Source organism: Dipodomys ordii, unplaced genomic scaffold, assembly GCF_000151885.1.
Source record: "Dipodomys ordii isolate 6190 unplaced genomic scaffold, Dord_2.0 Scaffold3, whole genome shotgun sequence".
Lineage (NCBI taxonomy): Eukaryota > Metazoa > Chordata > Mammalia > Rodentia > Heteromyidae > Dipodomys > Dipodomys ordii.
Genome location: NW_012267219.1, coordinates 1,977,670 through 1,991,965, shown reverse-complemented (window position 1 = coordinate 1,991,965; position 14,296 = coordinate 1,977,670). Strand labels below are relative to the sequence as shown.

Genomic DNA, 14,296 nt, shown 5'->3' with positions numbered 1-14,296 from the left:
CTTATGTGGTGCTGAGGAATCGAACCCAGGGCCTCATGCATGCAAGGCAAGCGCTCTACCACTGAGCCACCTTCCCAGCCCCTCCCCCCAGATTTTAAATGCTCTAAGGCAGCAGCAGCTTTATGCATTCTTCTGAGGTTCTGGTCCATCATAACATTACCTTAGGAAGTATGATTCTATCCTGTTTGTTCAGATTGCCTTTCCAGAAAAAACTTAGTACAACTGCTGGACAGACCTGAAATTTTAAAAGCATCTTGGGCTTTCTCTGAGCAAAGAATGAGGTTGCTTTCAGACACTTATAGGTAGGGCCTTTGATAGCATCTACCAATAGAAATAAATGTACCAGTTCTCTTTTTTGTTGGTCATAGGGCTTGAACTCTGGGCCTGGACGCTGCCCCTCAGCTCTTAAGCTCAAGGCTAGTGCTCTACCACTTGAGCCACAGGGCCACTTCCAGCTTTTCTGCTTATGTGGTGCTGAAGAATCGAGCCCAGGGCCTCATGCATTGCAAGGAAAGCACTCTACCACAGATAAATTCTTCCCAGCCCTGATAATTTCTTTACTAAATATTAGTTTTGTTTTTTATTTTTAAAATCAGTACTTCTACCTGGGTATGTTAGTGCAGGTCTGTAATCACAACCCTAAGGAATCTAAAGCATGAGGATTGAGAGTTCGAGGCCAGCCTGGGCTCACATGCACACTGCATGCAAGTTTATGTGTTATCCTGGGGCTTAGGCTCTTTGCTTTTTTTCACTGATGCCATTTTTGCTTGTTAATTGAAGATAAAGAGTCTCAATGTTTTTTTTCTGCCCAGACTGACTTCAAATAGTAATCTTAAAATCTCAGCCTCTAAAATAGCTAGGATTATAGGTGTGAGACAGCAGCACCCATCATATATCTTGATATTTAATGATACTTTGGAGGCTGGGTGTGGTGACACATACCTATTACCTCAGTATTCAGGAGAGCATGGGAATAGAATGTTCAGTTGAAGACCAGCTTGGGCTGCATAGGAAGACCTTATCTCAATAAAAAAAAAAATTTAAAGGTGGGCTGGGAATGTGGTTTAGTTAGTGATAGAATGCTTGTCTAGCACACATAAAGCCCTGGGTTAATTTCCTCAATACGACATGAATAGAAAAGGCCATTTGTGTCTCAAGTGGTAGAGTGCTAACCTTGAGCAAAAGGAGCTCAAGGAAAGTACCCAGACCCTGAGTTCAGGCCCCAGGATTAGCCTCACACACACACACACACAAATGTATTTTGAGGTATATAAAAGATTAGTGCATCTAGGCTGTAAATCTTTTTTTGGGGGGGGAGGGGTCCGGTCGTGGGGCCTGAACTCTGGGGCCTGGGCGCTGTCCCTCAGCTCAAGGCTAGCGTTCTACCACTTGAGCCACAGCAACACTTCCAGCTTTTTTCTTTTTGCTTATGTGGTGCTGAGGAATCGAACCCAGGGCCTCAGGCATGCAAGGCAAGCACTCTATCACTGAGCCATCTTCCCAGCCCCTAGGCTATAAATCTTAAAGTAGTCTCATTATAAATGTTTATAGAGGGCTGGAAATGTGGCTTAGTGTGGTAGAGTGTTTACCTGCCAGCAAGCATGAAACGTACAGGTACATTAGTCTTACAATCTAATAATTTAATAAGTTAATCTAATAAAGTTTAATAAGCTCATAAAAGGACTTTTTGCTTTATTTTGAGAGTAGTGGGGTTTTGAACTATGAGCAATTGGAAATGGAGCTCAAGGACTTATCCCTGAGCTGACCTAAGTTGAGCAAGATCTTCCTGATCTCATCAGTGGCTCAGGTGTGAACTACTGATATCTAGCCCAAAAAAAAAAAATCTTGATGTACATCAAGTACTATAGCATGGGGCTATAGGGCATAGCTCAAAGAGTTGTAGTTCAAGAAGTAGAGTGCCAGCCTTGAGCAAAGTTGTTCAGGGACAGAGTCCAGGACCTGAGTTCAAACCCCAGGACTGGTGTACTTAAACAAACATGCAGACACACACAAATAGATTAAAATGGCTGGGAAGGTGGCTCAGTGGTAGAGTGCTTGCTTAGTATGTGTGAAGCCCTGGGTTCAATTCCTTGGTGCTATATAAACAGAAAAGGCCAGAAGTGTCATTGTAGCTTTTTATGCCTTCAGCAAAATGCTCAGGGACAGTGCTCAGGCCCTGAGTTTAAGCCTCAGGACTGGCCAAAAAAAAAAAAGTTGAAGTATTTTTCTATCTTATGCTTACCATGTTACCATATTTGCAGTCCTGTAAAGATTTATAAAAGTAGATCTTTTTGTGTGGGGGGTGTGGATGTGTGTGCACGCATGCCAGAACAGAGGCATAAAACTACAAGCCTGATGCTATTAACTCCCTCTACCCATCCAGTCTATACCACTTGAGCCATGCCCCCAGTTTTAGTTTTCTGCCATTTAATTGGAGATGATAGTCTCATTGACTTCAGCCCAGCCTTGCTTTGAATTCTCAGATTTCAATATCCAGAGTACTAGGATCCTAGATAACATGACAACCAATATCAGACTTGGATTTAATTGTTGTTCTTTGGTCTTTTTTTTTTTTTTTGTCGGTTGTGGGGCTTGAACTCTGGGCCTGGGCGTTGTCCCTCAGCTCTTCAACTCAAGGCGAGCGCTCTACCACTTAAGCCAGCTCTACTTCTGGCTTTTTAATAATTTATTGGTGATAAGAATCTCACAGCTCTTTCTTTTTCCTTCCCCTCACTTTCTCTGCATGTCTCCATTTTGTGCAGGCGGGCAGTTTGCTTTCCCCCTAATAAGCTCTTTTCTGCCTGGAAAAAAAAAAGAGCCTTACAGTCTTTATTATTATTTTTTTTTTGGGTCCGGTCGTGGGGCCTGAACTCTGGGCCTGGGTGCTGTCCCTCAGCTCTTCAGCTTAAGGCTAGCGCTCTACCACTTGAGCCACAGCAACACTTCCAGCTTTTTCTTTTTGCTTATGTGGTGCTGAGGAATCGAACCCAGGGCCTCATGCATGCAAGGCAAGCACTCTACCACTGAGCCACCTTCCCAGCCCTGCCTTACAGTCTTTAATGCCTGGGTAGATTAGTGTTTTGCTATACAGTCCATCCTGACATCAGCTTACCTATTGCTGGGATTACAAATACAAGAAACATTACATCAGGATGGGGATGGAAATGAAGCTCAGGGACAGTGCCCAAACCTTGAGGGTAAGCCCCAGGACTGGCAAAGAAAGAAACAGACATCACATCAGGCTGTGGGTGTGCATGGTGTGCAGTGCTACTGGGGCTGGTTAGGGCTTGAACTCAGGACCTGTGTGCTGTCCTTTAGCTTTTTCCATTCAAGGCTAGCACTCCAGTTACACCTTTCTGTGGGTAAATTGGAGATGTTAATCAGAGACTTTGCTGCTTGGGATAGCCTCAAACCTAGATCCTCAGATCTCAGGCTCTTAATTAGGATTGCAGAAGTGAGCCATAGATATAAATGGTGCTGTGGCTCAAGTGGTAGAGCGCTCGCCTTGAGCTGAAGAGCTCAGGGACAGTGCCTAGGCCCAGACCTTAAGCCCCACAGCCGACCAAAAAAAAGTGATCCACAGGTGCCCAGCTCTTGTTGCTTAATTGAATAGATTTTTAAACAATTTCTTAGAATAAAGTGCTCCAGAGGAAAAATGAATTTTGCAAAGGAGTATCATTTGTTAATTTTTATTTTTTTTGGTCCGGTTGTGGGACCTGAACTCTGGGCCTGAGCATTGTCCCTCAGCTCTTCAGCTCAAGGCTAGTGCCCTATCACTTGAGCCACAGCGCCACTTCTGGCTTTTTTCTTTTTGCTTATGTGGTGCTGAGGAATCAAACCTGGGGCCTCAGGCATGCAAGGCAAGTGCTCTACCACTGAGCCAACTTCCCAGCCCTCATTTGTTAATATTTTTATTCATTAGGTCATTTTGGATTTAGATAGTGTTGGAGCTCCAAGCTAGAACCTTGTTATGTATACTAGGCCAACACTGCCACCAAGAGATAGTAAAAACCATATCCATGTCTTTTATTTGCACATGTGTTGCAGTACATTTGTCTGTTGGGAAAATGATGCTAATGCACAGGGTTAATAAAAAAAAAACTTCAGTTTGAAAATAACACATCTGAGAGCACAATAATTAGTAAAACATATGTCAGGATGGCACCAGTGTGGTTCACCCCTGTGATCCTACTCAGGATTCTGAGATCTGAAGATCATGGTTCAAGCCAGGCTAAGCAGGAAATGTCTATAAGACTTATCTGTAAACCACCAAAAAGCCAAATGTGGATCTATGGCTCAAGCAATAGAGTGCTAGCTTCAAGCAAAAAAAAAAACCTCAGGGATAACTGGGCACTGATGGCTCATGTCCATAATCCTAGCTACTCAGGAGGCTGAGATCTGAGGATCACACTTCAAAGTCAGGCTAGGCTGGGCATGTCCATGAGAGTCTTTCCAGACAATCACCAGAAAGCTGGAAGTGGACTTGGGGCTCAAGCAGCAGAGTGCTAACCTTGAGCAAAACAGCTCAGGGATAGTGCCCCAGCCCTGAGTTCAAACCCCAGTACAAGCACCAAAAAGAGAAATACGTGCTTTTTTTTTTTTTTTTTTTGGTCAGTTGTGGGATCTGAACTCTGGACCTGGGCGCTGTCCCTCAGCTCAAGGCTAGCACTTTACCACTTGAGCCCAGCGCCACTTCCAGCCTTTTCTGCTTATGTAGCGCTGGACCTCATGCATGCAAGGCAAGCACTCTACCACTCACTAAGCCACCTTCCCAGCCCAAGAAGTATGGTACTGTTGCATCAAGCCCCTAGGTAGCCAGGACTAAACATTTATGTCAAGTAACTTGCCTAAAGAAAATTCTTTTGCACATGATCTTCATTGTGTCTGTTAATCAACCATACTTGAGTGTATTTGCCTTTAATGTTCGTTTTAGACATTCTAAAACACTTGTCACAAAAACCCTTATGAAACTGATGTTCATCTAAACTTTGTTAGAGCTTACTTTTAAGTTGGAATATAGCTATTGAGGAAAAGTAAAGATAATGATGTTACCATGGAGTAGAGAAACATTATGTGCCAAACATGGAGGTATGTAAATACTTAGTTAATGAATTGCAGCTTGACTTTCTGGTTTTTCTCCCTTTGTAGGCAGCCTGCTTCTGCGAAATGGTACGATCGAAGGGACTATGTCTTCATTGAATTTTGTGTTGAAGACAGTAAAGATGTTAATGTAAACTTTGAAAAATCCAAACTTACTTTCAGGTAAATTACTATTTTACATCATTGGAATTTCGAGCAACTGAATTTTTTGTTGTTGTTGTTTTATTTTAACTGAAACTTTTTTTTTTACATACAGTTGTCTTGGAGGGAGTGACAATTTTAAACATTTAAATGAAATTGATCTTTTTCACTGTATTGATCCAAACGTAAGTAAGCCACTCTTTTGTTTTAAGGTATAAGGAAATGTGTGTCAAGTGTTATTGCAGGAAGAACTAATTCTGTTTATGATAATAGTTTAAAGACTACTTACATCTTGTACTATTTTCCTTTTCTACTTAGGTCTTCCTACTGTTGTTTGAATTCAGCAGTAGTCTTAAAGGATTCCTTATCTTACCTAAAAGTCTTTTAACTGTTCTGTACTAGTATCATATTACATATTTTTCAAGGTTTAATTCACTTTGCACAGGAACGATAAAAGCACTAGGTTTAACTAGGATCTTTTGTAGGGTTTGCAGTTGGGTAGTGTAAACTTGTTAGTAGTCAAGGACATTTTAATCTGTAAAGAAATCAGAGCTAGGGCTGGGAAGGTGGCTCAGTGGTAGAGCGCTTGTCTTGCATGCTCAAGGCCCTGGGTTCGATTCCTCAGCACCACATAAGAAAAAAGAAAAAAGCCAGAGAAAAAAGAAAAAAGCCAGAAGTGGCGCTGTAGCTCAAGTGGTAGAGCGCTAGCCTTGAGCTGAAGAGCTGAGGGACAGTGCCCAGGCCCAGAGTTCAGGCCCCACGACTGGACTCAAAAAAGAGAAATCAGAGCTAGGCCGGGTGCTGGTGGCTCACACCTGTAATCCTACTCAGGAGGCTGAGATCTGAGGATCACAGTTCAAAGCCAGCCCAGGAAGGAAAGTCCATGAGACTCTTATCTCCAATAAACCACTAGAAGACTGGAGGTGGCGCTGTGGTTCAAGCAGTAGAATGTTTGCCTTTGAGCTGAAGAGTGCAAGGACAGTGCCCAAGCGTTCAAGCCCCATGACTGACAAAAAAGAAAAAAAAGAAATAAGAGCTACTAGGGCTGGGAAGATGGTATAGTGGTAGAATGCTTGCCTAACATGCATAAAGCCCTGGATTTGATTCCTCAATACCACATAAACAAACAGAAAAGGCCAGAAGGCACTGTGGTTCAAGGGGTAGAGTGCTAGCCTTGAGCAAAAGAAGCTCAGGGATAGTGCCCAGGCCCTGAGTTCAAGCCCCAGGACCTTCAAAAAATAAATAAGAGCTACTGTGGAGTGCTGGTGGCTCACACCTATAATCTTACCTACTTGGGGAACTGAGATTTGAGGATTGGGAAAGTCTTTGAGACTCATATCTCCAATAAACTTTTTTTTAAAAATCCCTGAAATGTGCGACGATAAGTACAAGTCATTATGTTGAAAACGAACTTTACAACTTTGGTGGGGGTGGGGGGAGGATGGGAAGGGGAAACAAAGTAGGAGGCTACAATGCTTGATAAGAAATGTACTCATTATCTTGCCCATGTAATTGTAACCCCTCTGTACAGTATTTTCACAATAAAAAATTAAATTAAAAAAAATCCCTGAAATGGCACTGTGGCTCAAATAGTAGAGCAATAAGAGTTAAGCAAGAGGTCTGGGAAGGTGGCTCAGTGGTTGCTCGGCGCTTACCTTGCATGCATGAGGCCTTGGGTTCGATTCCTCAGCACCACATAAATGGGGAACAAAAAGCCAGAAGTAGTGCTTTGGCTCAAGTGGTAGAGCACTCGCCTTGACCTGAAGTGCTCAGGGACAGTGTCCAGGCCGAGTTCAAGCCCCACAACGGACAAAAACAAAGAGTTGGGCATGAGAGCACTTACACACCACACCTATAATTCTCAGCACTTGGGAGGCTAAGGGAAGAATTTTTATTCATTGGAGTGAGACTGTGAAAACAGTAGCAGGACCAGGTACTAGTAGTTCATTTACAAGGCTGAAATCTGAGGAACAAGGTTTGAAGCCACCAGGCAGATAAATGTGAGAGTTAGGGACACCAGCCTCAGTAGGTGCATGTGGACATGCCCAAAACAAAAAAGGCTGAATGTATATCAAGTATAGGTTACTTGTCTTTCTTACTAAATTTGAATATGTGTACCACAAACAAAAAGATATAATAAACAAGCTATTTTCATCCTGTAGTAGTCCTGAAGATTTAATTGGTGCTTTTCTTTTTAGGATTCCAAGCATAAAAGAACAGACAGATCAATTTTATGTTGTTTAAGAAAAGGAGAATCTGGCCAGTCATGGCCTAGGTTAACAAAAGAAAGGGCAAAGGTAGGTTTTCACTTTCTTATTTTTTTTTATTTTTTTATTTTTCAAGGTTTATGAAAGGGCTAGGAATGTGGCTTTGTAGTAGACTGCTTGCCTAGCACACGTGAAGCCTTGGGTTTGATTCCTCAGTACCACATAAACAGAAAAGGCTGGAAGTGGTGCTGTGGCTCAAGTGGTAGAATGCTAACATTGAGGAAAAGAAGCTCAGGGACAGTGCCCAGGCCCTGAGTTCAAGCCCCAGGATTGGAAAAATGTTATGAAAACATTACTTATCCACTAAGTACCATGGCTCGTATTCCATATGCCTTTCAACTTATCCATCAGTTGTGGTCACTAGTAGAAGCAAAATCTTTTATATTCAAGAGATAGATTTAGGAGCTGAGGATGTACCCAGCACAACACAAAAAGTGTAGTTGGCATTTACCTGAACCAGAAGGTAGAGAGAGCAGGAGGATCTATCAATTCCAGACAAGGTCAAATTAGATCCTATTGCAAGTAAAAGAGGAGGAGGAAGTAAGGAGATAAAATGGAATAGTACATTGATTAAAATATATATATATATATATCCAGGCACTGGTGGTTCACACATGTAGTGCTAGTTACTCAGGCTGAGATCTGAGAATTTACTTGGCTATCATATGGGAATGTAGATGCTTGCCAAATAAAGTAATTCCAGTAATAACTTCTACCAGTGAATTTTTTTCTTTTTTTTTTGTCAGTCATGGTGCCTGAAGTCTGGGCCTGGGTGCTGTCCTTCAGCTCAAGGCTAGCGCTCTTCCACTTGAGCCACAGCACCACTTCCAGCTTTTTCTGCTTATGTGGTGCTGAGGAATCGAACCCAGGGCCTCATGCATGCAAGGCAAGCACTCTACCACTGACCCACCTTCCCCGCCCCTACCAGTGAATTTTTTTCTGTATTAAAAAAGGTGAAAAGGCTGGGGACCGGTGGCTCATGCCTGTAATCCTAGCTGCTCAGGAGGTTGAGATCTGAGGATTGCGGTTTAAAGCCAGCCTGGGCAGGAAAGTCCATGAGACTTAATCTCCAATAAATGACCAGAAAACTGGAAGTTGCACTATGGCTCAAGTGGTGGTAGAGTGCTAGCCTTAAGCTGAAGAGCTCAGGCCAAGTTCAAGTCCCATGACAAAAAGAAAAAAAAAGGTTAACAAGGGCTGAGAATGTGGCTTAGTGGTAGATTGCTTGCCTAGCATGCATGATTCCTCAGTACCACATACAAAGAAAAAGGCAGAAATTGTGCTGTGGCTCAAGTACAGAGTGCTAACCTTGAGCAAAAGAGACTTAGAGACAATGCCCAGGCCCTGAGATCAAGCCCCAGGACTAGCAGAAATAATGAATAAAAGTTTGACAACTAAAATAAAAGTTTCATGGAACAATATTTAATGAGTGTGAGCCTACAGCCCAAAAAAATGTTTTAAGGTACAGATTAACAGGTTTGTGTGTTCATATGCAGCTTAATTGGCTCAGTGTGGATTTCAATAATTGGAAAGACTGGGAAGATGATTCAGACGAAGACATGTCTAATTTTGATCGTTTCTCTGAGGTAAGTCATTCTCTACATGTTACCTGTGTACATTCATTTACTATGTATTCATATAGACACTTCCTTCTCAAAACCATTCTGTGTTTGTGTGCACATCAAGGCAGATTATTTGCAGCATGAATATAATTGGCTTTACATTTTAGGGCTATAACAATAATGGTAAAGTCATACTCAAATGTTTTATAGGGATATTTTTAGTTTACAACTAATGTTTCTAACTTCATCTTTTGTGTGTGTCCCTGAGTTTTAGTTCTCAAAGCTAGCACTCTTATTACTTGAGGCACAGCTCTACTTTTGGCTTTTTGGTGATTAATTGGAAATAAGAATCTCTTGGACTTTTACTGCCTGGGCTAGCTTCAAACTGCAATCCTCAGATCTCAGATTATAGTTGTGAGCCACCAAGACCCCATAGCAGCTTTTTCTTCTTCTTCCACCTCCTCCGCTGCTGCTCCTTGCTTCTTGCCACCATGCCGTCACTGCCGCCTCCTCCTCCTCCTCTTCTTCTTTCCTCCTCCTCTTCTTCCTCCTCCTTTTACTGCAGCTGTTGCTGTTGCCACTGCCAGTATTTCAGCTTGAACCCAGGGCCAGGACAACTGTCCCTTAACTTTTTCACTTAATGCTGACACTGTAGCACCTGAGCCTCAGCTCCACTTTCAGCTTTTCTTTTTGGTTAATTGGAGATGAGAGTCTCACACAGTTTCCTACCCAAGCTGGCTTGGTAATAGCATTCTTATCTCAACCTACTGAGTAGCTAGGATTACAGGTATGAGCCAAAGACATCAGCTCTAAATATTATAATTTATTATGTCTTTAAATTGGAATACTGTAATATAGATAGCAGAATTAAAGTAGAGAAAAAAGGAACAGTTCTTGGTCCCTATATAGGAAATGGGGATTAAGGACTCGTGTATAATTTTAATGTTTCCCTATATATGCTACTGAATGAATTTTAATAAATTCACTTTGCTTTGGGCTGGGAATGTGGCTTAGTGGTAAATTGTTTTCTTACCATGCATGAAGCCCTGGGTTTGATTCCTCAGTACCACATAAACAGCCAGGAGTGGCACTGTAGCTCAAGTAATAGAGTGCTAGCCTTCAGCAAAAAACTCTTGGGAACAGTGCCCAAGCCCTGACTTCAAGCCCCAGGACTAATAAAAAAGAAAATTCACTTTCCTTTGAGGAAAACTTTATTTTCTTATAAGTTTTCAAGACTTTGCATAATTACCTATAAGGAAGTACTAAAGTTTTTTTCTTCGGTTTTTGTGGGAATGGAGTGTGCCCCTTTAATAACTAGGACTTGATTTAACATCCATCTTTAAAACTAATTTTTATTCTTCAAATAGATGATGAACAACATGGGTGGTGATGAGGATGTAGATTTACCAGAAGTGGATGGAGCAGATGATGTAAGTCTGTCTTCTTTTATCTGTTTATACTGATAATGAGAAAGATGCATTTATAGGTCCTTTTGTATAGATTTTTTGTTGTTGTTTTGCTACTTGTTAGTTTGTTTTTCTGTGAACATCTCATTAGAGATCAGGCACTGGTGGCTCAAACTCCAGGAGGATTATGTTTTGAAGCCAGCCCAGGAAGAAAAGTCTTCGAGACACTACCCCCAGTTAACAATCAAAATGGCTGGACTAGAGGGGTGGCCCAAATGGTAGACCTTTAACTGTGAACAAATAATAGTAAAGCAAGAGCCAAGACCCTGAGTCCAAATCCTTATTTAGCAATGCCCCTCCCCCCCTTAGAAGTTGTATTAGGGGGTAAAGCAGTTGACTTTAGGGCTACAGTAAGTTGAAAAGCATGTTTTTTTATTGGGAGTTTGTACAGTGCTAGGCTCATTGGCTAGAATCAGTGCTGTGGGGTATAGATTGTGTTCAGTTACTGTAATAAACAGGCATTGTGAATCTATCAGGTAGATAGATTGACTGTCTTTTAACATTTCCCCCTCTGGAATCCTGTTAATATTTTCCAGAAAGGTTTGGGAAATACTTAAGACTTTCAGGATCTAGAATTAGAATTCATTATCTTCTGATACTCTATTGGCTTTTTGTGTCAAACCATTTTTCCCTTTATTGAATAACAAGAAAATTTAAGGAATAAGTCAAAAGGTGAGTTGTTTTTTTTTTAATTTTTTATTGTAAAGATACTATACAGAGGGTTACAGTTACATGAGTGAGGTAATGAGTACACTTCCTCTTGAACATTGTTACCCCCAAAAGGTGAGTTTTTATAGGAAAATAGGTCCTCAATTATACATCCCATCACCTTAAGTAAACTACATCTTAAGTCCAATAATGAAATTTCTAGGCTTAAAATACTCATATTTATGCTTCTTTAGTCAGAAATACAATTTTTAAAAAATCTATTAGGAAAAGAATATTTCTTCAGTTGGGTAACTTTGTATTTCCTCTCTACAGGATTCACAAGACAGTGATGATGAAAGTAAGTGTCTTTGTTGAAAATATGTTTATGCGGTAGTGTCTTACATCACAGGGAATTTGAAATCTAGAGATGTCATTGTCAAATTTTGGAAAGAAAAATTTAGTTTTTTTGTTTTTTTGGGGGGGGGGTTCAGTCATGGGGCCTGAACTCTGGGCCTGGGTGCTGTCCCTCAGCTCTTCAGCTCAAGGCTAGCACTCTACCACTTGAGCCACAGCGCCACTTCTGGCTTTTTTCTTTTTGCTTATGTGGTGCTGAGGAATCGAACCCAGGGCCTCAGGCATGCAAGGCAAGCGCTCTACCACTGAGCCACCTTCCCAGCCCTTTCCCTGTCGTTGTCAAATTTTGGAAAGAAAATTTTAGTTTTTGATGTTGATTAGAAAACACAATGTGCAGTAAATAATTTGATGGCTGGGAATGTGACTTAGAGGTAGAGTGCTTGCGTACATGCATGAAGCCCTGGTTTTGAATGTGACTTAGAGGTATAGAGTGCTTGCCTAACATGCATGAAGCTCTGGTTTTGATTCCTCAGTTCCATATAAACAGAAAAGGTTCCGGGCACAGGTGGCTCATGCCTGTAATCCTAGCTACTCATGAGGCTGAGATCTGAGGATGGTGGTCCAGCCCAGGCAGGAAAGACGCTGAGACTCCTATGTCCAATAAACCACCAGAAAACCAGAAGTGATGCTAAAGCTCAAGTGGTAGAGCGCTCGCCTTGAGCTGAAGAGCTGAGGGACAGCGCCCAGGCCCAGAGTTCAAGCCCCATGACCAACAAAAAAAAAACAAAAAGCCAGAAGTGGCTCTGTGGCTCAAGTGATAGAGTGCTAACCTTGAACAAAGTGGCTCACAGACAGTGCCCCAACCCTGAGTTCAAGCCCAGCACTGGCAGGAAAAAAAAGTAAATTATTTCAGCTAATGAGGAATTTGTCAAGAAATACATTTTCCCTATAAAACTTCCGAGGGCCGGGGTCTACCAATTCTGAAGTTTTGGGGGTTTTTTGGGGTCTGGTTGTGGGCCTGAACTCCAGGCCTGGGCGCTGTCCCTCAGTTCTTCACCTAAAGGCTAGCACTATACCACTTGAGCCACAGCGCCACTTCCGGCTTTTTTTCTTTTTGCTTATGTGGTGCTGAGGAATCGAACCGAGGGCCTCATGCATACAAGACAAGTGCTGGTAGATTCTGTTCTAATGCCCCTGTATTCCTTCATAATTTATACTAATTGTTTTTTAAAAAAATCTTTTCAGAAATGCCGGATCTGGAATAAGGAGTATTGTCATCACCTGGATTTTGAGAAAGAAAATTTCTCTGCAAGATTTCATAATTGAGAAAATTCCTGAGTTGATAGCTCTAAAGGCAGATGCTGTATTTGCCTCTTTAACCCATTTTTCAACCTGTTTGTTTTTTTTAAAAAGGCTTCACTAAGGGTTGATAATGTGCCATTGTATGGGGCTACTTTAAGTCAGCTAAGGCAATATATCCTTATGCATGAACATTTCCCAGATTTCATGAAGCTGTTGAGGTCCATCTAGGCAATTGATCACAGCAATTGTGATAAATAAAATATTTCACCTAAGTCTCCCTTTACTCATAACTTAGCTACTGACAAGATAGGAAGTTCTCAACTTAGAGAAAGATGAATAAATTTTAAATTCCCAGAACATGGATTCAAAAGTGACTGAAACAAATTGGCTGACACCTTAAACATAAACCGTGTCATTTCTCTGGTGTATCCTTCAAGATTGTTTCACTAAAGTTTATTTTTCGAAAAAATTACTTCACATTATCGCATATAAATGATTACTTTGTCAGTGTTCCAGATGTATCTTAGCTAAAACTAGTGAATGCCCTAAATTAGATGGTTTTTGAAGCCTATACATTTGGTATTGTTTGACCCTTAAGCTTTTACATCTCTTAGCATGGAGGACAAAGAAAGCTGTACATTGTTGCTTGAGAGTATGTACATTTTAGACCAGATTGTATTTGCACTGTCAGTATGGCAAATGAGTGAGAAAATGTTAATACACTATTGGGTTTTTTTATTTTTTTTTTTGATTCAGCTTATAACCGGGCTGAAAAACCTCAATTTATGTTCATGACAGTGGGGATTTTTTTAAATGTCTACATTCTTTCTAATAAACTGTTGGAAGATTTCTTGGCTGTCCTTTTAAGTGTCTGGTTACTGTACTTTCATGTATTTACCATTTACTGGAATGGAGTTTTACTTTTGAGGTAGAATTGGGACTGCTTTGTTTTAAAGAAAAGTAAAAGGCTTACTGTAATGTCACAGGAAACCTTTATAAAGTGGATCTGTAATAGAAAATTGTAGATGCACTTTGCAGTGGCTGGAAAAGAAGGTGTTGTGATTTGACTGAAATAAAGCTGAATGTGTTGTCCTCCTATACATTTTTGGGCTTCTGCATTTTGGCAGTTTTCATTCCCTCATAGCTTCTGTATTTCTTTTAGCTTTGTATCAGAAATATTTTATATATTTAGGACATGTGTTTCATGCAGCAAAAGTTCTGAGGACACGGGGAAAAATAGATGGAAGAGGCATTTGTACACAAGATACTCATACCAGATTGATGAATATTTAGAATAAAAGCCTTTTTCTCCCTGTATTCAGAATGAAAACTCAAAACTTATTTTGGTACTAAGGCTTGAATTTTTGGCCTGGGAACTGTCCTGAGCTTTTATTTTCAAGGCTGGCACTCTACCGTTTGAGCCACAGCTCAACTTCCTTCTTTTTGTGATTAATTG

The 14,296-nt window shown here is 41.1% G+C and overlaps 1 protein-coding gene across 1 annotated transcript in view; it reads left to right on the top strand.

Moving 5' to 3' along the window:
• Ptges3 (prostaglandin E synthase 3 (cytosolic)) overlaps positions 1-13,940 on the top strand; it is a 22,702-nt gene extending 8,762 nt beyond the window's left edge. The window contains exons 2-8 of the mRNA XM_013022321.1: positions 5,149-5,262; positions 5,357-5,426; positions 7,440-7,538; positions 9,005-9,094; positions 10,438-10,500; positions 11,518-11,542; positions 12,784-13,940. Coding sequence (XP_012877775.1) covers positions 5,149-5,262; positions 5,357-5,426; positions 7,440-7,538; positions 9,005-9,094; positions 10,438-10,500; positions 11,518-11,542; positions 12,784-12,803 — 481 coding nt within the window. The 3' untranslated portion in view covers positions 12,804-13,940. The remainder of the gene's footprint in view (positions 1-5,148; positions 5,263-5,356; positions 5,427-7,439; positions 7,539-9,004; positions 9,095-10,437; positions 10,501-11,517; positions 11,543-12,783) is intronic.
• The last annotated feature ends 356 nt before the right edge of the window (positions 13,941-14,296 follow it).